The sequence below is a fragment of the Oncorhynchus nerka genome, linkage group LG19, assembly GCF_034236695.1.
Source record: "Oncorhynchus nerka isolate Pitt River linkage group LG19, Oner_Uvic_2.0, whole genome shotgun sequence".
Taxonomy (NCBI): domain Eukaryota; kingdom Metazoa; phylum Chordata; class Actinopteri; order Salmoniformes; family Salmonidae; genus Oncorhynchus; species Oncorhynchus nerka.
The window spans coordinates 16,173,384-16,191,672 of record NC_088414.1 but is presented as its reverse complement, the minus strand read 5'-3'; the positions used below and the strand labels follow the sequence as shown (position 1 = coordinate 16,191,672).

At 42.6% G+C, this 18,289-nt stretch overlaps 1 protein-coding gene across 1 annotated transcript in view; it reads right to left on the bottom strand.

The window, feature by feature from the left end:
- LOC115147004 (neuropeptide FF receptor 2-like) overlaps window positions 1-14,601 on the bottom strand; it is a 45,245-nt gene extending 30,644 nt beyond the window's left edge. The window contains exons 1-3 of the mRNA XM_029688993.2: window positions 14,242-14,601; window positions 2,606-2,705; window positions 2,368-2,488 (exon numbers count right to left, since the gene is read on the bottom strand). Coding sequence (XP_029544853.2) covers window positions 2,368-2,488; window positions 2,606-2,705; window positions 14,242-14,599 — 579 coding nt within the window. The 5' untranslated portion in view covers window positions 14,600-14,601. The remainder of the gene's footprint in view (window positions 1-2,367; window positions 2,489-2,605; window positions 2,706-14,241) is intronic.
- Between the last annotated feature and the right edge of the window lie 3,688 nt (window positions 14,602-18,289).

The following is an 18,289-nucleotide window of genomic DNA, read 5'->3' as shown; positions in this document are numbered from 1 at the left end:
CATGCAGTGAAAACAAATATTAAATTTTAACTTTTAAACTTGGAGTAAAAACTCTAAATATGTGATTGCACAGTAATGTTCACTTGTTTGAGGTTGAGCTTGGTGGTGTCCCATCTTTTCCACAAGTTCATCAATGTTCGGGGTAAGGCTCTGAGCTGAAGAAATCCTCAGTTGGAGGTGTTCAGCAGTAAGTCAGTGTGATGTTTTGTTCAGGTTCATCAAGAAAACAGTTGTTCACACAGGTATGTGCTGCCAAACATAGACAACGTTTGAGCAGCCTGGATGCGCAGCTGGGGCATTGTGCCGGGGAGGAAACGGGCGAACTCCGCAGCACCCACTGCCGCATATTTTGCCCTCAGTGCATCATTGCATTGGAGGTCAATCAACTCCATTTGGAGGTTTGGTGGTGAGCTTTCCACGTCAACAGCAAATGGGTTACCGAGCAGTTCCAACCTGCTTTTTGTGCTTCAAAGTCAGCAATCGGCGTCGAAAGTCAGCGGCAAGCATACCTATTTTATCAGCCAACTGTGTGCCGGGGAACGCACTGGTAGAGAGCTTCTCTTTCATGGTCTGGCAGCTGGGAAAGTGGCTCAAATTTTCTTTCCGCATCTGCGTCTCCCACAGAGTCAGTTTGGTTTTAAATGCCTTCACTGTACTGTACATATCAGAGATGACACGATCCCGACCCTGCAGCTGCAAGTTTATTGCATTCAGATGACTCGTAATGTCACACAGAAAAGCCATTTCACACAGAAACATTTCGTCTCGGAGTTGTGTTGTGTCTTTCCCTTTGCTGTCCAAGAACAGACAAATCTCCTCACGATCGAAACATCTTTGAAGCACCTTTCCCTGGCTTAGCCATCGCACCTCTGTGTGATAAGGCAAATCACCATGCTCCGTTTCTAACTCCGTCAGAAATGCCTTGAACTGGCGGTGATTCAAACCTTTGGCTCTGATAAAAGTTAACTGTGCGCGTGATGATGCTCATTACATGCTCCATTTTCAAGGCTTTACCGCACAACGCTTCCTGGTGTATGATACAATGATAAGCTGTCAGCTCACCTGTTTTTCCTCTTGCATCTTTTCCCGTATCTTCGCCACCAGTCCGCTCCTGTGTCCACACATCGCAGGTGCTCCGTCGGTTGTCAAACCCACAAGTTTTCCCAAGGCAGCTCCATCTCATTTACACATCTTGACACCTCTTCATACAAATCATGCCCCGTAGTTGTGCCATGCATAGGACGTAAAGCCAAAAACTCCTCTGTCACGCTTAGGTTGGAGTCCACTCCGCGGATGAAAATTGACAACTGGGCAATGTCAGAAATGTCGGTGCTCTCATCCACAGCCAAGGAATATGCAATAAAATCTTTTCCCTTTTCAAAGCTGCTCTTTTAGATTGATGGACAACTGGTCTACTCTCTCGGCAATGGTGTTTCTGCTCAGACTCACATTTAAAAAGAGTTGCCTTTTTCTGGGCAAACTTCGTTAATCATGCAGTTTTTGATGAAATCCCCCTCCGTAAATGGCCGGGCTGATTTAGCGATCTCTTCTGCCAAAATAAAACTGGCCTTGACAGCAGCCTGGCCTTGTGATTTGGCTTTTTTGATGTCAGATTTGAGGCCTCGTTTTAATTCCTCTGCCTTTTGTAGCCTTTGTTCCATGTCCATATTCTTGTTTTTGTCCGCGTGTTTCGTTTCATAATGTCGTCTCAGATTATACTCTTTCAGTACCGCCACACTTTCTCCACACAGAAGACACACAGGTTTTTCCAGCTACCTTCGTGAACATATACTCCGACTCCCACCTTGTTTGAAACCCCGGTTCTCAGTATCCACCTTCCGTTTTGCCATTTTTGATGGGTATCTGAAAGTTAATTTTACTGTGATGCTGACGACTGCTGTGCCAATAAATATTGAAATGAAGCAGCCTTTCTGCTCGGTGCGTCACCTTTGCATTGTGGGAAATGTAGTATTGGTGCGTGTAAAGATCTGCGGGCTGCCGGCTTGCAAAATAAATCAAGATCATCCCAGGGGCCGTAAAAAACCTTCTTGCGGGCCGGATGTGGCCCGCGGGCCTTGACTCTGACATATGTGCTTTACACACTCTGAACCACATTCATGAGGAATGCTTTTCCAACAGTCTTGAAGAAGTTTGATGTCTACACTACTTTTCTACAATGTAAAAAATCGTCAAAATAAAGGAAAACCATTGAATGAGTAGATGTGTCCAAACTTTTGACTGGTAATGTACTGTATATGCACTGTATTGTTTTGCCTTTTGTGAAAGTGAAATATGGCCTTTATAACATTGATGTTGAAACTGACATTTGAATAATAAAACCTGAGCTGTACCAGCATTAGACAGTACCTGGAGCATGACCCCTGAAGGACACATGATGGAGATAGCCAGGACCCAGATGATGACAATGATCAGCTTGGAGGTGGAGATGGTCAGCTTCTGCTTGAAGGGGTACACGATGCAGCGGAACCTGTCATAGGGAGAGGAGATAATGGATTGTTCCTTAGTGAACATTTTCAACACACACACTTTTGTTTCACAAACACACAGCTTAATTCATGATTTCATCAGTTGAAAGAAACCTCACCTGTCCACAGCTATTGCCACCAGAGTAAAGACTGAAGCTGACACTGATATGCCTTGAACCATCCCACTCAGCTTACACACTAAACTTCCAAAAGGCCAGCCTGTCAAATAAAACAAAGACGTGATATGTAGAATATACAATGAAAGAAGATATCTGGGACAAATAATGAGTCAGTAGTGGATCCTTAGATTGAATATTTTTCTTAAGAAAAAGGTACACTCCTAGAAAAAAGGTGCTATCTAGAACCTTGAAGGATTCTTTGGCTGTCACCATCGGTGTAACGGCTGTTGGAAGGAGTGGAGGACCAAGGTGCAGCGTGGTATGTGTTCATCTTTATTATTTGAACTGAACACTGATTAACAAAAAAACAATGAAGAGAACGAACAAAACCAAAACAGTTCTGTCTGGTGCAGAAAGACACAAAACAGAAAACTACCCACAAAACACAGGTGGGAAAAGGCTACCCAAGTATGGTTCTCAATCAGAGACAACGATAGACAGCTGCCTCTGATTGAGAACCACACCCGGCCAAACATACAGAAATAGAAAACATAGAACACAAAAACTTAGAAAGCCCACCCCAACTCACGCCCTGACCAAACCAAAATAGAGACATAAAATGGATCTCTAAGGTCAGGGCGTGACGCAAAACCTATAGGGGAGGGTCTGGGTGGGCATCTATCTGAGGTGGCGGCTTTGGTGCGGGATGTGGACCCCGCTCCACCTTAGGCTTGGCCCACTTAGATGGCACATCTGGAGAGGGGACCCTCGCCGCCGACCCCGGGCCTGGGTACCCTCGCAGCAGGCCCCGGACAGGAGGGAGACTCTGGCAGCTCCGGACAGGAGGGAGACTCTGGCAGCTCCGGACAGGATGCAGGCACACGACTCACCAGGCTGGGGAGACCTACTGGAGGCCTGGTCCGTGGAGGAGGCACAGGATAGACCGGGCTGTGGGGGAGCACTGGAGATCTGGTGCGTAGCCTTGGCACCACTCTTCCAGGCTGAATGCCCACCCTAGCCCAGCACGTGCGGGGAGATGGAACAGGCCGCACTAGGTCCTCCTGGCGAACTTGGGAAACCGTACCTAGAGCCGGCGCAGGACTCACCGGGCTGTGGAGGCGCACTGGAGGTCTAGAGCATCAAGCTGGCACAAGACGTGCAGGGCTGGGGAGGCCCACAGGGGGCTTGGTGCGTGGGGCTGGCACAGTCTTCACCAGACGGCTAGCACGCACCTCAGGACGAGTATGGAGAGCTGACTCAGGTGACATCAAATCGAGGACACACTCTGTTGAGCGGATGTCGTGCCTCATGCACCAACACAGCAACTCTCTCATTACTCTCTCCTCCAATCTCCCCATCAACTCCTTCACTGTCTCTGCTTCGCTCCCTTCGCTCACCTCCAATTTCACCCCGACTGACTCTGGTTCCATCCTCGGCTCCTTACGGTAAGCACGGGGAGTTGGCTCAGGTCTGAATCCTGACTCTGCCACACTCCCCATATGCCTCCTCCCAAAACAAGTTTGGGGCTACCTCTCGTGTCTGGTTCGTTGCCGTGACTCCTGGTAGCGACGTTGTTCCTCCCTTACTACTTCAGCCTGTTTCCATGGCAGGGTCTTGTCCCCTGCCATCACCTCCTCCCATGTCCACGATGTCCTCCATTCTCTTTTCTCCTGGGCCCAGGATCCCTGCTCCTCCTGGCCACGCTGCTTGGTCCTTTGGTGGTGGGTAGTTCTGTAACGGCTGTTGGAAGGAGTGGAGGACCAAGGTGCAGCGTGGTACGTGTTCATCTTTATTATTTGAACTGAACATTGATTAACAAAAAAACAACGAAGAGAACGAACGAAACAGTTCTGTCTGGTGCAGAAAGACACAAAACATAAAACAACTACCCACAAAACACACAGGTGGGAAAAGGCTACCTAAGTAAGCTGCCTCTGATTGAAAAACACACCCGGCCAAACACACAGAAATAGAAAACATAGAACACAAAAACATAGAATGCCCACCCCAACTCACGCCCTGACCAAACCAAAATAGAGACATAAAAAGGATCTCTAAGGTCAGGGCGTGGCAATCGGAGAACCCTTTGAATATCCCTTTTTGGTTTGAGTAGAACTCCTTTTGCGTTCTACATGGAACCCAAAACAGTTCTACCTGGAACCAAAAAGGATTCCCTATGAGGATAGCCGAAGAACCCTTTTGGAACCCTTTTTTCTAAAAGTGTAGATAACATGCAATTTCATAAACATGAACAAAAATGAATAGGGACTGAGTGAGGGAATATGTGGAAAGACAAGTAGAGTGATTGGAAACTGTGTAATAGACATTGGGTCAAAGTAGATAGCACTAAGCACTCTAAGCTCATGACTGTGCCACTTACAGTAAGTTCTGTATAGAAGCAGCCACGGTTGACAGTCTTAGACTGATTTTGTCCATTAGACCTATCAGCTGTCAGAATATGACCATTACAGTAAACACAAACATTCAGGAAAACAACCCCAGTACCACCAACAACATAACAGAGGTAACCGGGTGCTAACCAGGGGTTGGAACCAGTTCAGAGAGCAGACATAAAAACTGGAAAATAACAAACATTTTCAAGAAACAGAAACAGAACTGGGAATTAAATGGTCTGTACTGTTCCAGAATCATTATTTTTAAAGCACGGGAATCGGTTAATAACATTATTTTATGTTACACAAAAAACTTCTTCCAGTGTCTGCCTGCCAGCTGAAAATCTGTCCGTGGGTGTGTGTGTAGCCTACCTCCCCTCCCCCTCTGAATATTTATTTTTTTATTAGAGAAGAATGGATTCACTTTTTCAATGCTAGTTAAAGATACTATTGTTTCACATTGGACTTATTAACTACAAAAAGGTCATTTTAAATGTTGGTGCCGATCTGCACACAGAAGCTTGTTAGCTAGCTCTGGTCCAACGTTAAGCCAATCAGAAGTTCAGAGAAATTCAAAGTTCCTCCACAGAAGCCGCTCCTCCCGAGATACAATTCTGTAGGTATAAGTCAGATAATGCATGTCATAACATAATGCACTAGAACAAGGGTGCTAGCCTTGGCATGCAAGGGTATTTGCCTTAGCACGCCAAGGCTTTTTAAAATTATTATTTATTTGCGTGGCTTGCCAAGCCTTGGCTTGATTTTTATTGTCTCACTTATTTTCACCAGGTAATTTATTTTTATAGACTGGACAAAATTTGTGAAATTGCATGCATTGGTTTCGAAATTGCATTGATATTCACCGCAATGTTGTAGTTATTACCAAGGTATGTCAACCTGATTAGCCAATGGGTTTTCATGATTTTGCAGGAGATTAATATTATTAGTTCAGCGCAAGCCTCTCCCGCCAAATTCAAAACCAAGGCGGCACTGAAGATGAGAGATTCGTTTTCACTTGGCTATGAGCTAGCAAGCTTTCTTTTGTTATTTAAAATGGTTCAGGCCGCAAAATCTCATCAGCAAAGAAAAAATAAGGCAGATTTCCACTCATGTATTGCCTCTTGGACAACGGAATATGGATTCTCTGTTGTAAAACTGTTGTTTGTTGGACGTCAAGTCAAGTGCACAGTGTAGTTTTGAAACGAGACATGAGAAAAACTTCAAGAATGAGGCGGGCAAGGCTGAATGAATCAAGATGGCCGTGTCCAGGTATGAAAAGCAAAGAAGTGTGTTTAAAAAATCTACATGCAGTCAAAAATCAAGCAACAGAGGGGAGCTACAAAAGTTGCGCAGTGCACTGCTAAACATGGAAAACCATTTACCGAAGGGAAATATATCAAGGAGTCTTTCCTCAGTAGTTCGCAGGCTTTATTTGATGTATTGCCTAACAAAGACACAATCATCTCAAAGATAGAATACATGCCTGTGTCTGCCAGAACTGTTGAAAGGCGCATTACTGAGATGGTTGAAAATGTAAAGGAGCAGCAAACTAGTGTGTGGCTCTTGATGAGAGTGTAGATGTGAATGACATTCCACATCTGTCAGTTGTTGCAAGATACTGTGACTCAGAGCAGGTACGCGACAAGCGCCTTTGTCTAAAACCCATGCATGGTACTACTAAAGGGGAAGATGTAGCAAAACCCTTCACTGATCATTTAAAGGAGAGAGGTGTCGATATTAAAAAAATATTCTCTATTACAACTGACCGTGCCCCCGCTATGGTGGGGAAACAAAGGATTCGCAATGCTGATAGAAGATAAGAATGGCCACCCCTGTGGTTAATTTTCACTGTATCATTCACCAAGAGAATATGTTACAATATTTCAAATTCCGATTTAGGTACTGTGTAGTTAAAATTGTGAAATTCTTTGTTGCTCGCTTATCTTTGACACAGACAGTTTGACACTGCTGGAAGAGATGGAACAAATCCTCAAAGGCTTGCCTCTTCACTGCAGTTTCAGGTGGTTAAGTGGAGGGAAGGTTCTGGAACGGTTTGTGAAGTGTTTGGATACGGTTAAAGCTTTTTGTCAGAAAAGGGCCAAAACTACCCAAAGCTTGAGGATGAGGATTGGCTTGTAAAATTGATGTTTCTCACTGATATAACAGGTCACCTCACTGAGCTCAACCTGCGCCTGCAGGGTGCAGGCTAAACAGTGCTGGATCTGTTCAATGCATGGAAGGTATTGTTTGCCAAGATAGAAGTTTACTCGCGGGATGTCCAAAGTGGAACTTTCGGGCACTTCAAGCAACTCAAAGGGCTGTCAATTCCACACACTGTCAGTGCTGACATTATCTGAGTGTACATGGGGGAGCTGAGTTCCCTGAAAGATTTCAAGACTTCACGTAACATGGCCCAATGTTTTCTTTTTTGATCAAGTCAGACAACTTTAAGGAGAGCGACTTGGATCTGTCTGTGTGTCAGTGGATGGGTATCGAGGACTCTGAAAGGCAGCTGATCTAGCTCAAGGCATCCTCCCTTTGGTCATCAAAATTGACGGAGCTGCTCAAAGAACCGGAAGGGACTGAGAGAGATCAGGGGGCCTCCATTATCCACTGTTGGAAGAGCATGCCAGTGAAATTTGACAGTCTGAAGAATGTTATATTTGCAATGCTTTCAGCATTTGGATCCACGTATCTATGTGAACAGATCTTTTCACACATGAAGTCAAACCTGAGCCCTTCACGCAGCCGGCTGACAACGGACCACTCAGAGGCCTGTGCGCAGCTCAAAGTCTCCAAATATAGCATAGATATTAGGCAGCTCAGATATGGAAAGCAGGGACATGGATCACACTAAATTGGTAAGATGTGAATTTCAGCACCAAATGATATAACCTTGTAATGTTCACGCCAGAAAAATTTCAGTAAGTACTAATGTAAACGTGTGTGTATTTGTGTTGCAGGGGATTTGGAATAAGACGGGGGAGATGGAAGACGGAGTAGGCTACAATTCTCAGCAACAGATATGGAGATGATAATATGGAAATAAGATTTTTTTTTTTTTTACATTCAGTTATGTTCAGGGCTGTTGGTAGGCTTTAACAGTCATCTTAGTTGTTTATTTTTATTGAACCTTGTATTTTTTAATCACATGTATTATTTGACCTTTGTAGTTATGTAGCCTATTTTGTAATGGGACTGTTCCACAAAAACACATGAAAGAGGAGCAATTTATACACATTATTATTATTATTATTTTAAACAAAGATGCATAAATCATATTTCCAAGTGTTCCAACAAAATGTTCACATATAAACAATTGAAATGTCTGATAAATGCAATTGAAAACAGTAGAAGACACTTGAATCGAAATCTGGATTCTATCTAGATAAAACACATCCAAGGAATATTATCCATAAATCAAAACCATTAAACTACCATTTAGACCGCTTAAGGAAACATAATATACATAAAGCCACTCCTATCAAGTCACAATAAGACCGAATTCAAATTAATACGTCGACCCGACACGCATGTGTCCCATCTAGCCATCTGGAAATGCAAATGCGCTACGCTAAATGCTAATAGCACTCGTTAAAACTCAAACGTTCATTAAAACACACATGCAGGGTACTGAATTAAAGCTACACTCGTTGTGAATCCAGCCAACAAGTCAGATTTTTTAAATGCTTTTCGGCGAAAGCATGAGAAGCTATTATCTGATAGCATGCAACACCCCGAAATACCCGAAGGGGACGTAAACAAAATAATTAGCATAGCCAGCGCTACACAAAACGCAGAAATAAAATATAAAACATTCATTACCTTTGACGATCTTCTTTGTTGGCACTCCTAGATGTCCCATAAACATCACTATTGGGTCTTTTTTTTCGATTAAATCGGTCCATATATACCCTAAATATCGATCTATGAAGAGTGTGTGATCAAGGAAAAAACACAGTTTTAAAACGCAACGTCATTTTTAAAAATTAAAACTGCTGACCACAACTGCATGTCAGACAAATACACATAACGCAATGAAATAAGAGGCATAACATCAAAGGAATTACTTACAATCATCAAGGACGCTTGCCAAACAATATCGACCAAACAATGGCGAAAATCAGGAAGTACAATACAAAGATCTATAGATGCGTTTGAAAAGGAGCGAAGACGGCGCCGGATTCAACAACTTGGACATAGCCTTGGTGCGGCATTGCTCATCTGATGCAGGTAGGCCTTTAGTGGAGCTGGGTTGTGCTAATGGACAGCACCTCCGTTTAGAGAGCTATGGAATGCACCCGTGTGTACACAATTAGACATAAAACAAACACAATTAGTTATAATATACATAGAAAATCATAACTGGCATGCAGATCGTTAGAAATGGTAGGATAAATTGTGAAATGGCACTCCACACAAAAAAGGTTGCCGGCCCCTGCACTAGGAGTACCCTAGCTCTATAGGTGGTAAATCATTTCATCTGAATAATTTGATTCAATGCAATTTCCTCTTTGAGGACTGCAACTGTAGAAATACAATTTATTTATGCCTATTAATATGCCATTGTCAACTTCCTGTCTATGGTTATTTTGCTCACTGTCAATTGCTCGCTGTCCAGTAAATTAGTATTATGATTAATGCAGTCAGTCTACCGATTCAAAATTGGCCTACAAACGCTCCTTTGCATTATGACAGCTAAATCTCCCATAGTAACCATGCCATTGCAAACACAAAAACAAAAAAACAGCAAAATATAGTGTCCAGTGGTATATAAGAGGACAACGCTCTTCTTTTGGACTTAAAATCGCTTACCGTGCTATAATATAGATTATCAATTTATTTTCCTGTGTCTATTCTCTTCCTTAGTTGTCTGTCAATGTTGAACAATGTTATAGCTATAGCAAATGCTTAAGAATGAATGATTTGCCATTTACAGTATAATGGTTGATATCCAACCGTTGGATCAAGAAGTGATTGTAGGGCTATGCGCTGCAAATGAGCGTAAACTAAATGGTGCCATAATGGTGCCATGCATCTGACTTGACTGTTAGTGATTGAATGTGTTTAAAAATAAATATAAATACATTGTTTTAATTTATTTATTTGCTAGGGACAGATACAATGATTCAATGTTTTAATTGTATATATCCCAAACATATTAGGCTATTATTATCTACTTATATATTATCTATACTGCCTAAAACTTTTATAAACCATCTAATAATAAAAAGTTAGTCATAAAAGTTTTAGTTAAAAGACCATCTTTTTTTATAGCTCCTGAACAGTTATTCTGATTCCCATGTAAAATAGCCTTTTGAGTGACTATTTTGGGGGGATAGAAACGCTCACAATTTGATAAATTGTACTTATTCTCTCATGGCTGACTACCAGGAAGTTAGAAAAGACAGGCTAAGTGGGCAGAGAGCTTGTATTCATGAGCTCGCCTTTATTGACAGCTCTTTGTAACTCCTATGTCAAGAAACTTGGATGCAGTGAGCCATGTTGCAAAAAAATGATCTCAAGAAAATTTGGTGATGTACAAAACAACTCAAACAACATTTAAATTTAATCAATTATGTAAATTATTTATATATCTCCCATTTGTCTCTTGTGTCACAGCAACACCGATTGATGTGTTGAAATGACAACTGGTAGAGTTTTTAACAACCCTTCCCCGCCTTTTGAAGACCTAGCTAGACAGTAACTAGCTCACATCAGATACAGATGAAAGGAGAGACATTTAATTATCTTTGCCATGGATGGATAGTGTAAACTTTGAATTATATTTGCTGACACCATACAGTACATTTTTGGCACCAGTAGAGTAGCTATCTAGTTATATAAATCACGCCCCTCCACAAACACACCTTCTTCAATGTTGGTTACTAGGTGGTGCTTATTCAGATGAGGTAAGAGAATATCATGTTACCATTGGTGTATTCAAATGAGAGAGTTAGGGCGATGTCACCCTAGCCCCTTAATAATCCTGCCTGAAATCAAGTGTTTGACATGGGGGAATGGACCAGTAACGTTATGATCAAACTTAATTCATGTACAGTGGGACAAAAAAGTATTTTGTCAGCCACCAATTGTGCAAGTTCTCCCACTTAAAAAGATGAGAGAGGCCTGTAATTTTCATCATAGGTACACTTCAACTATGACAGATAAAATTAGAAAAAAAAATCCAGAAAATCACATTGTAGGATTTTTAATGAATTTATTTGCAAATTATGGTGGAAAATAAGTATTTGGTCAATAACAAAAGTTTATCTCATTACTTTGTTATATACCCTTTGTTGGCAATGACAGAGGTTTGCTAATCCCTGCTGCAGACGTTCTTACAAAAAAGCAGCGGTTTGATCAAACAAGGGCTGACTCAGTTTGAGTACTGGCCATTGCAATCAGATAGGGTCCCGCAGGTGGCCTCTCTTGTCTTTCAATGATAAAAAAATATTCAGAAGTGGTTCCAGAGGACCAGGGGTACCAACTCTGTATTTATAGTCACAAAACCAATTATGCTTTCGGGTAATCTCAAATTGTCTTGTCGGAAGAAGAATTTGACTGGCTACAGCGCTTCCACCAAATCCACCCCTCTCTAAGCGGTTATTAGGGATCATCCGAGACATTTTTGTCGGGGCAAGGCGTAAGCGTGGGGGAAAATATTTGAAGAGTATGGGCTGTGATGTGACGTTTGGAAGTCTAAGGTGTTAAATTTTCAACATTCAATTTCACCCAAGATAGCTTCACAGATCAAGGAATTATGAATTACATTTTGGATACACAGAATCATTATTAGAATTCGGTCAGGTTGCCCAGAAAACCAAGAATGCTGATTCAAAATAAATTGAGAATAAATTATAATTGTGCATCATTTTATTGAGTTTGTGTCCTTAATCGGATGGTCTTTATTTGGTCTGCCCCAGCCCTCCCTGGCCCCGGATCTTTCATTCATTTTTAAGGGTGGGTTACCATGTGCAGGGCTGAACTGTGAACAACAGTGTGGAGCTCCATAGGGTGGGCTTAGGGAGTAGGCCATGGTCTCAGGCCCAGGGAGAGGTCAGGCAAGAGGGCAGACAGGTGGATTGGCAGGGCAGGCATGGAGGGCAGGCTTCGAGTGTAGGCCTAGAGCTCTGGGCTTAGGCTGTGGAGCTCCAGTGTAAGGCGTGGAGCTCCAGTGGGTGAGGCAGGAGTGAAACGCAGGAAGTGGGTACCCCGAGGGGGGCAGAAGTCACCATGTCAGTGGGAGCCTGTTTGGAGCTCCATAGAGGGCCAAGGGAGAAGGTTGAAAAGTGGGACTGTCATTTTTCAGAGTGCTCCTATTGATTTGTATTGGGTGACCAGGTATTGGGTGCCCTTGGTTAACTGCTCTGAAACGGCCAGTGGCTCCCCCCAGTGACTGACCCTAGGTAGGGGCCTTGGTCTCCCCAGTCGGGGTCTCCCCCAACAAAGCCATGGACACCCAGCACACCCTTGGTGGCCCCTGGAGCTTTCCCCCTATCCCGCTCGGATACCAGGTGCATGGATCCAGTGTGCGGTTCCAACTAAAGTAGATCGCTGATATTTATATGCTTGTATCTCTCCCAATACAGACTTGTTCAGGGTCGATTGGGGGTCGCTGGTGAACCGGGTCTTACCAACTTTCTCTCCCAAAATAGACCTATTGGTTCCCATCGCCTGGATTTGCCTATAGGGAGAAGCTCAGGGAACTGGCAGTGTGGTGCCAGGAAAATAACCTCTCCCTCAATGTGAGCAAGACAAAGGAGCTGATCGTAAACTACAGGAAAAGGCTGGCTAAACAGGTACCCATTAACATCAACAGGGCTGTAGTGGAGCGGGTTGAGAGTTTGAGAGATCACCAATGATCTACCATAGTCAAAACACACCAAGACAGTCGTGAAGAGGGCACGACAAAACATTTTCTGCCTCAGCAGGCTGAGAAAGTTATACAGCGGCACCATCGAGAGCATCCAGACTGGTTGCTTCACTGCCTGGTATGGCAACTGCTCGGCGTCCTACCGTAAGGCACTACAGAGAGTAGTACGTACGGCCCAGTACATCACTGGGGCCAATTAATCAAATGGCCACTGGACTACTACATTTACACCCCTCCATTTGTTTTGTACACTACTGCTATTCACTATTAATTATATATGCATAATCACCTCACCCCTACCTAAATATACAAATTACCTCTAACCAGTACCGCACACTGACTCGGTACATGTACCCCCTTTATATAACCTCGTTATTGTTATGTTATTGTGTTACTTTTTATAATTTTTTACTTTAGTTTATTTGGTCAATATTTTCTTAACTCTTTCTGAACTGCACTGTTGGTTAAGGGCTTGTAAAGTAAGCATTTCACGGTAAGGTCTACAATTGTTTAATTCGGGGCATGTGACAAATAAAGTTTGATTTGATTGTGCCAGACTGGCTCTCCCCCTTTCTCTGTCTAGCCACTAGCCTCCGCATAAAAACAAAATGGTGAAAACACCTTGCTGCCCCAGGTTACTCCTGGGGCTACGCCTTTCTGAGGGTTGCTTTGCCATCAATCGGAACCCCCGGATTTTCACAGTTGGGGCAGTAGCAGGCCGCCTCCATGTGGCCTTCGTCCTCCGAAGTGTAGACCAGGACGACTCGGTGGAAAGACAGGGGGTCTCGGCTCTCTCCCTTCTCCCCCGTGCACTCCTCCTTTCCCTTCCCGTCTCGGAGGGAGGCACCCACCTGACTCTGCGTCCCGGCTCCCCGCATCTCACCATTTTGCCTGGGTTGCACCCAACTGACTCTCTCCGTTTCCCTCGTTATGCACGGCATCAAGGCTGCGTCTGAAGAGGATTGGGGGTTGTTGGTGAACCGGGTATTCTCATTTGTTTCCCTGTTGTACTCTGCTAAGCACTGCCTAATTCAAACCTCTGCTGTTGGCAGTGTAGTGCAGTGCAGTGTGGCTCACTCCTACCGCCTCTCTATCCCTTGGCTCGGGGAGCTCGTGGTCGGGAGAGGGCTTTGGCTCTGACCCTGGCACCCCATATCCCCCATTTTTTTTAGCAGGTGTCCCATAAGGACAGAGAGAGCTAGTGCGTCCACGTCCTTACCAACCACTGCCTGTTGATTGCCTGCCCAGGTGCCCTCCACAGCTGTGGACAATCCTGCAATTGTGTAGGGTTAAGGTTTAGCCAAAGTTTGGACATGAAACAATGGTTAGTGTTGTGGTTGAGGGGTAGGGTACATTTGAGTACTAACCTGTTATGATGTTGTCCACCAGGGTAGTGGGCATACAGAATATGCCAACCAACAAATCACTAATAGCCAGATTGAGTATGAAGAGGTTGGTGACTGTCCTCATATTCTTGCTACGCAGCACGATGAAACACACCACACCATTCCCCACCATACAGACCAGGAAGATGAGCAGGTAGGACACAATGAAGACTACCGCCACCGAGGGCTCGTGGAGGTACAAGTCCACATAGGTGATATTCTGTTGGGTGTAGTGGTAGGGTGGGTATTGGAGGCATTGGGGGTCCCTTGAGGAGTTGAAGTAAAAGGTGTTCCAGTCTTCTGAGCTGTTGGAACAGTTGGGATCCAGAGTCTGTGTCATGGTGGAATCTGAGGAGGGATTGGGGGGGTGAGGGAAAGAGAGAGAAAGAGAAAATGGGAGGGAGAGTATGACGGCGAGATGGTGGTTTTAGATTGTGGGTTTCTTTGTGCTGTACAGATAGTGAAATGATTCATCACGTTGGACACCTTGTGAATATACTGTAGTGGTTGACAAAAGAAAAGTTCTGGTAGAGATGATGTGCAACAGTCTGGCTATTTTCAGATTACATTTTTTTCTCCGTCAAAAGCCATCTTTCTATTGTGGCGTTGAACCTTGAAGGGACTTACCATTGACATACAGTACACCATACGTGATAAATATTATATTGTGTGTACTGTAGGTCTCTATGGATGTGTGTGTGTGTGGCAGTGAATGGAGGGAGGCGTAAACAGGGCTGTAGTGAAGGGTAAACGCAAGTAAATACCGTTTACGAACCTTTTTCATTTTGCTCAAGCGTTTACCCACCTTTTGCGGGAAAATGCATTAAAAGTATAGGGAGCATTACTTCTTTAAACAATCCTGAATGACTATCAGCATTCACCCACCTATTATTTTACCACTACATCACTGGGTGTAACCATTTCAACCTTTCAAGTCATTCAGATTTAAATTACCAGGACCGTGTGCTGAGACTATGTTAGAAACATCCTATTTACAATATCATCCAATCAAGAAAGCCCATACTCAGAAAGGTAAAAGCCTTCACAATCTACAGGTAATAAAAGGCAATACCACACTCACATGAAGTGGATAGTGATTGGTCACCATTACATACAACATATAACCTAGTCTCCAGAAATCAACTAGAACCATTTTTCTTTCTTGATGATTGTGTGATGATTCCGTCAAGTGTATGCTGTCTCTCAACTTCACGCACACACACACACACACACACACACACACACACACACACACACACACACACACACACACACACACACACACACACACAGAGAGAGACAGACAATTAAAACATGAGCTTGAGTGAAAAATTCCAATGTATTTTTTATGGTGATATTCTGCTGGCATGCTGGTACCCCTCTGTGCACCAAGGCATCAAAACGATCAAAGCGATCAATCAAATCACTTCAAAAAATTGGCAAATTTCTCAAATATTTGACTGGAGAGAATTATCCTTGATATCAAGCTCTTTTCTCTCTGAAATTCCAAACTGCCAATGATTGATAGGTACACTCCTTTAGGCTGTTGTTAACTTTCCCATATGACATTTTAACAGAGTTGACAAGTAGTTTTGAAGTCCTCTTTTCTAGCTAAATACACTTCACATACCACCTGTGGGCACTTTCATCCTTACTTTACTCTTTACTTCTAAAGAAAGGTAAGTGAAGAAGTTCAATTGGATTTAGAAAAAAACTCCACCAACATGAGAAATGATCCGATCAGACTGACTTCCAGATGCTGTCAGTTCACCTGCAGCACTTCATTACTTAAGCCACAGGTGAGACCCACTGATGGAATTTACCATATAGCAATCATTCTGAATTTCCATCAGCATATTCTCTAGGGCTGTCTCCTGGGCAGATCTGGGTTTTAAACATTGACCATTTGACCATTTGACTGCCTGGAGTGCCAAGTGGGGTTTTCTCTAGTGGTTTATTTAATTGGTTGCATTGCACCAGGCAAGCTCAATCAAGTACAGCTAAATTATTTGAAAGATCACAAATAGTAATTGAATCCAGGCTAAACACAGATAAACTGATCTGTAATCCTCTACAACCTCCAGTCAACAACTGGACATGACCAGATCCAAGACCAGACCAAAACAAGTTCAGCAAGCAGAATGAATGAGAAGCAATTAGTCACCCTATGCACATACACAGAATGCCAGATGTGAAGAAATCAAGGGAGATTTCAGAACCTTTTTATGGAAATAATTCAAATTGAACTCATGTAGATGTTAGAATTCAATATGTAATAAAATATCGATATTTAATTACATTCACACAAACTCAATTTCAGTTCCTGAATTATAAACTTAATTGGGCCAATCTCTAGCTGAAATTAGATGGATGGGAGTGGGTGGACTGCTATACCACCTGCCATTGATCAGAAAGACAGTCGTATACACTGTAGGCCATCTACTCACTGAACTTTGACACTACAACTTAAATATGTAGTTGTAGAGTATCAATTAAGGTCAGTCATATAATTAGGTTGATTATGGACCATGTGATGGCTGTCGTCATCTCGCTTTGAAAAGTGACAATTTGTATGCGTAAAAAAAAAAAGGCAAAGTCTTTTTTAAATGGATAGGCATAATGCTTTGATGATTTATCATTACTTTCTAACATTTAGATTTTTTTTTTTAAATTACTTCACACCTAGCGTCATAACACATTATGACATGGTCATAACCTGTAATAATATGGTCATAGCTGTCATGACCCATATATTTACACATGTTGTGACATATATTGCATTATTTTATGGCTAATTGTGATAACTACAAAGTGTCAAAACCCACATGTATTCACATTTTTTTCCCCTGCCAAGAAGCTTCCTTTTGTTTGACAGTGTGTTCCTTAAATCCTTTATGGTAACTTGTCATGCATTTTTTACAGTCATGTTTTTTTCATCAGATTTGAAAGAATACACTTTATGACACTGTCAATAAGCATTATAAACATCAGAATCGTGTAAGCCAGATAGGCCTACCAAAGTACAGTCAGTCAGTCATCAGTTAAAAAGAGGATGTCTTGTCCTGCTCCTGAAATCTGCTCCTGCATTCATCAGCAACAGAGCTTTGTTGTGGGTGTATGTGTGACATCAATGTGTACACAATTACCATTTAATATGGTCAATTTCAGAAAATGTGATATAACATAAAAATAATGTTGACAAGTATGCTATGGTGTAATGGAATGTTTTGCCTTGTGTGGTAGGTTTTGTGGGTCTTGAACCTCTTTACGTAGGTTTCATAACCAGCCATACAATAACTACCGTGGTAGGTTTTGTGGGTTTGGACACTCTTATGTAGGTGTCATAATCAGCCATAAAATAACGCAATATATGTCACAACCGGTCTAAAAAAATGTGTCATGACCATATTATGACAGGTTATGACAAGTTATGCCAGCTGTTATGACATATTATATGACATTATATGACATATTATGACCATGTCATAATGTGTTATGATGCTAGGTGTCAACTAAAGTGTTACCAAAAAAATAAGAAAGATCTTGCCTTACCTTAAGAACTTCATAAAATGTCCAACTGATAATATTTCCTTCCAAAAGGTGATGTAGAAAACTAGAAGAGGAAGACTCAAAAGTCCAAAGAGATAGATGTGCTCACTTCTGAATGAGAGCACTGCTTTGAAGAAGATCTGTACATAGCAACGATCGAGAAGAGAGACACGGACTGACTGTTGTCGCTCCGCGCGCTTTGGCACAAATAAATCCAATAACAAGCACAAGAGGCGCAGTATTGCAGGGCGGGTAGGTAAAGTGCATGCTGCTGTTATGATGCTGATGGTTTTTCAAGACGGATGGTTTGTTAATATGGTTGAGACTACCAGCACTGCTCTTTGGAAAATATGAAATACCAGCACTGCTCTACTGTAAAATATGAAATGCCCCCTCATAGAATTAACTCTAAATAATGTTTACGATCACAAATAACAATAACTGTAGGACCCTGTTTATAAATGTGGTTGTCGACATTGGC